Source organism: Silene latifolia, chromosome 1 (genome assembly GCF_048544455.1).
Source record: "Silene latifolia isolate original U9 population chromosome 1, ASM4854445v1, whole genome shotgun sequence".
Taxonomy (NCBI): domain Eukaryota; kingdom Viridiplantae; phylum Streptophyta; class Magnoliopsida; order Caryophyllales; family Caryophyllaceae; genus Silene; species Silene latifolia.
In genome coordinates, this window is record NC_133526.1 from 19174352 (window position 1) to 19177178 (window position 2827).

General features: G+C 40.6%; 1 protein-coding gene across 1 annotated transcript; it reads right to left on the reverse strand.

Annotated features, from left to right (window-relative positions):
• Window positions 1–1052: 1052 nt before the first annotated feature.
• LOC141641424 (uncharacterized) lies at window positions 1053–1991 on the reverse strand. The gene is made up of 4 exons (XM_074450084.1): window positions 1846–1991; window positions 1581–1738; window positions 1350–1469; window positions 1053–1244 (listed from the first exon to the last, which is right to left on the reverse strand). The coding sequence occupies exons 1-4, from the start codon at window positions 1850–1852 to the stop codon at window positions 1053–1055; spliced, it is 477 nt and encodes a 158-aa protein (XP_074306185.1). The 5' UTR covers window positions 1853–1991.
• Between the last annotated feature and the right edge of the window lie 836 nt (window positions 1992–2827).

Sequence of the window (2827 nt, forward strand, 5' to 3'; positions counted from 1 at the left end):
TCATATCTTTCCGAGATTCACTTCCAAAGAGTCTCCGAAACCCTAATTCCTTCACGTGATTAGTATAAATAGGAGCCTTCGCTCCTCATATTTCTCACGCGAGTGTCCGCCCTTCTCTTCTCCCTTTGCATTCTAGACTTTGTTATTACTTTCACTACAAAAAGAATTAAAACAGTATTTTTTTGCGATCAAATCGATCGCCAAAAATCAGTTTGGCGATCAAATCGATCCGCAAACGTCGGCCGCGGACCTTAGTCGCCTTTTCTAGCTTTGGCGACTAAAGTCGGTCGCCAAATTTGGCGATCGAAAATCGATCGCCAAATACCAAAAATGGCGATTGATAGGGTAGTCGCCAAATTGGCGACTGATATCAAGGTAGTCGCCAAATTGGCGACTGAATAGCAGTCGCCAAATGCCAATTCAGTCGCCTTTTTTGGGTGACGTAGCGCTTTAGGTGAGGTAATTTAGCGATCGAATTGAGATTTGGCGATCGCAATTCGATCGCCATTTTGGCGACTACCTTGAATCGATCGCCAAATTGGCGATCAATTTCGCCGCCAAATCTCAATTCGATCCGCCAAAGCCACTGTATGTTTTGGTGGTTTTTTTTCGTTTTCATTGCTAGCCAAATATTTACAACCTGCATACAAACCGATGTTCCACAACACCATACATCCCAAATTTCAACACACACAACACCATACATTTCAACCCAACACCTCCCATTTTCTCAAACTTCATTTCATATATTGAAAATGAAAGTTTTACAAGCTAAGCTATTCTAATGTTCAAGTCGAAAGTTCAAGTTTTACAAGCTTACGTGCTAAAATCATCTTACTTGGAAGCCAACACCGGCTCCACTCCCCCCATGTGGACCATGCGGATCATTTGGATCGTAGTTGGGTCTAGGTCCGGGGTTACAACCTTGCCACCAAGTCTCAAACATTTCCATTCTTTCCTTCATTTGGCGGAATTCTTCATCACGTTTGGCAAGTTCTTCATCACGTTTGGCATCACGTTCATCACGCTCTCTTATTTGACTTTGAAGTTGACTAATAATTCCCGGTTGATACGTGTTCTTTGGGAATTGTTGAAGTCGATCTTCTACGCGTTTTCTCATAGAAAGCCGGTGTTGAACTTCCGGTACCATACACGTGCCCTTTCTTGAAGCCATCCACCAACTCATACCATATGTCATTGTCCGGTCTTTCTGGATTGGCGGCTTTTTCTCGTTCAAATGCTTCCTACAATATTAAACAAATGGTTGCAAGTTAATATGGTAACCACCTTATATACGACATTTTAAAAGAGAATAAATTAACAAAAATTAAGTGTTACGGAAAACTTACATATAATTGCTTGTCTTTTGGCTTAGTCCAAGTTCTAACCCCTTTGTGGTCAACTCTGGAATGCGTGTCCAGAAACAGTTCCGGTACCGTCGCAATCGGCTGTGACTTCTTCTTTCCTCTCTGAATGAAAAAAACATACATGTTATAAAATCAACAAAAAATCTAACATAAAATAAACATGTTGCATTGAAAACAAAAAAAAAAGTGTGAAATAATAGACAAAGTACTTACACCCAACATACGATTCCAGAACGATCGTGAACCCGCGTAATGAGTAGGCTCGTTCACGGCGTCTTCCTTTCCTCCTCTTTTGTTGAGGGATGCTTGCTTAGACTTCTTCTGAAAAGCTTCACTTTTGGTATGCTTTATTAAGCCTTCATACTTGTCACCTGCAATTACACATATGAAATCATAACTAATAAGTTACTGATATTATTTATAATATAAGAGAGTATAAGCTAATTAATACAAATAACAAAACAAGTTAATTAAATACCTTTCATGTGGTCTGGTTCCTTTGGGCGCCTAACTACCTTCCAAATCACGTCCCGATATCGTCGAGTACCGACGTCATTGTACCTGATACGGACATTCTGTTCTTGAGACGGTGACCAAGCAAATGATAACTACAAAAAAAAAAAAGCGACAAAATTTCATATTAGTATAAAATAAAAGTATAACCTTGGTTCTTAAAAAATTTATCAAAATTAATTATTTGGTTTCTAAAACAAAGAATTACGGAAAATATATACCTGAAAGTTATTGAACCACGCCTCTCTTTGTGCATGAGAAGCTTGTGTCCACGATGTAGGAATTGGACCCACGAAATTAGTCTTCGTGCTTTTCGTGACACCTCGTATCACGCAATCGTCCATAAACCTGCATTTATTTTGAACATGTAAAATTACAAACAAAAAAAAAAGAAATAAAAATAGTAGACTAATAAAGAATAAAACTTACCATAATCCCGTCGGCTCAAGAATTATCCGATGATCCGAAGTGTACCGTATCGGCACCCGTGCTGGCTCGTCGATAGCGTCAGTCTCCTCACCGTCACCGTCACCGTCTGTCTGCATCGGATCCTCCTGCACAAACTCCTCCTCCTGCTCCGGACGCGATTGTCCCTCCTCCTCCTCCGAGCCGCCTCCACGCTTCCTACCTCGACCCGCTCCAAATCATCTGCAGAATACAAATAAAAATTAACACAAATAATGATAAATGAAAATTATACAGACTTCTAAATTTTAATAATTTACTCTTGAGGAATACAAAATTATACCAATTTAATCATCATCCTCATCCTCATCATCGTCATCATCATCATCATAATCATCTTCATCTCCAAACCCCTCGTCCTTCCTCCTTTTCTCCTCCTCCCTTCTCCTCCTCACCTCATCTTCCCCCCTCCTCTCCTCCTCTTCTTCCCTTCTCTCCTCCTCCTCCTCCTCCTCCTCCTCCTCCTCCTCCTCCTCCTCCTC

Excerpts from the sequence above, each read along its gene's own strand:
- LOC141641424 (XM_074450084.1), bottom strand. Across the intron at positions 1,470-1,580 it reads TCTGGAATCGTATGTTGGGT|AGAGGAAAGAAGAAGTCACA; the intron begins GTAAGTACTTTG and ends TTTTTCATTCAG. Across the intron at positions 1,245-1,349 it reads CAAAAGACAAGCAATTATAT|GAAGCATTTGAACGAGAAAA; the intron begins GTAAGTTTTCCG and ends TTAATATTGTAG.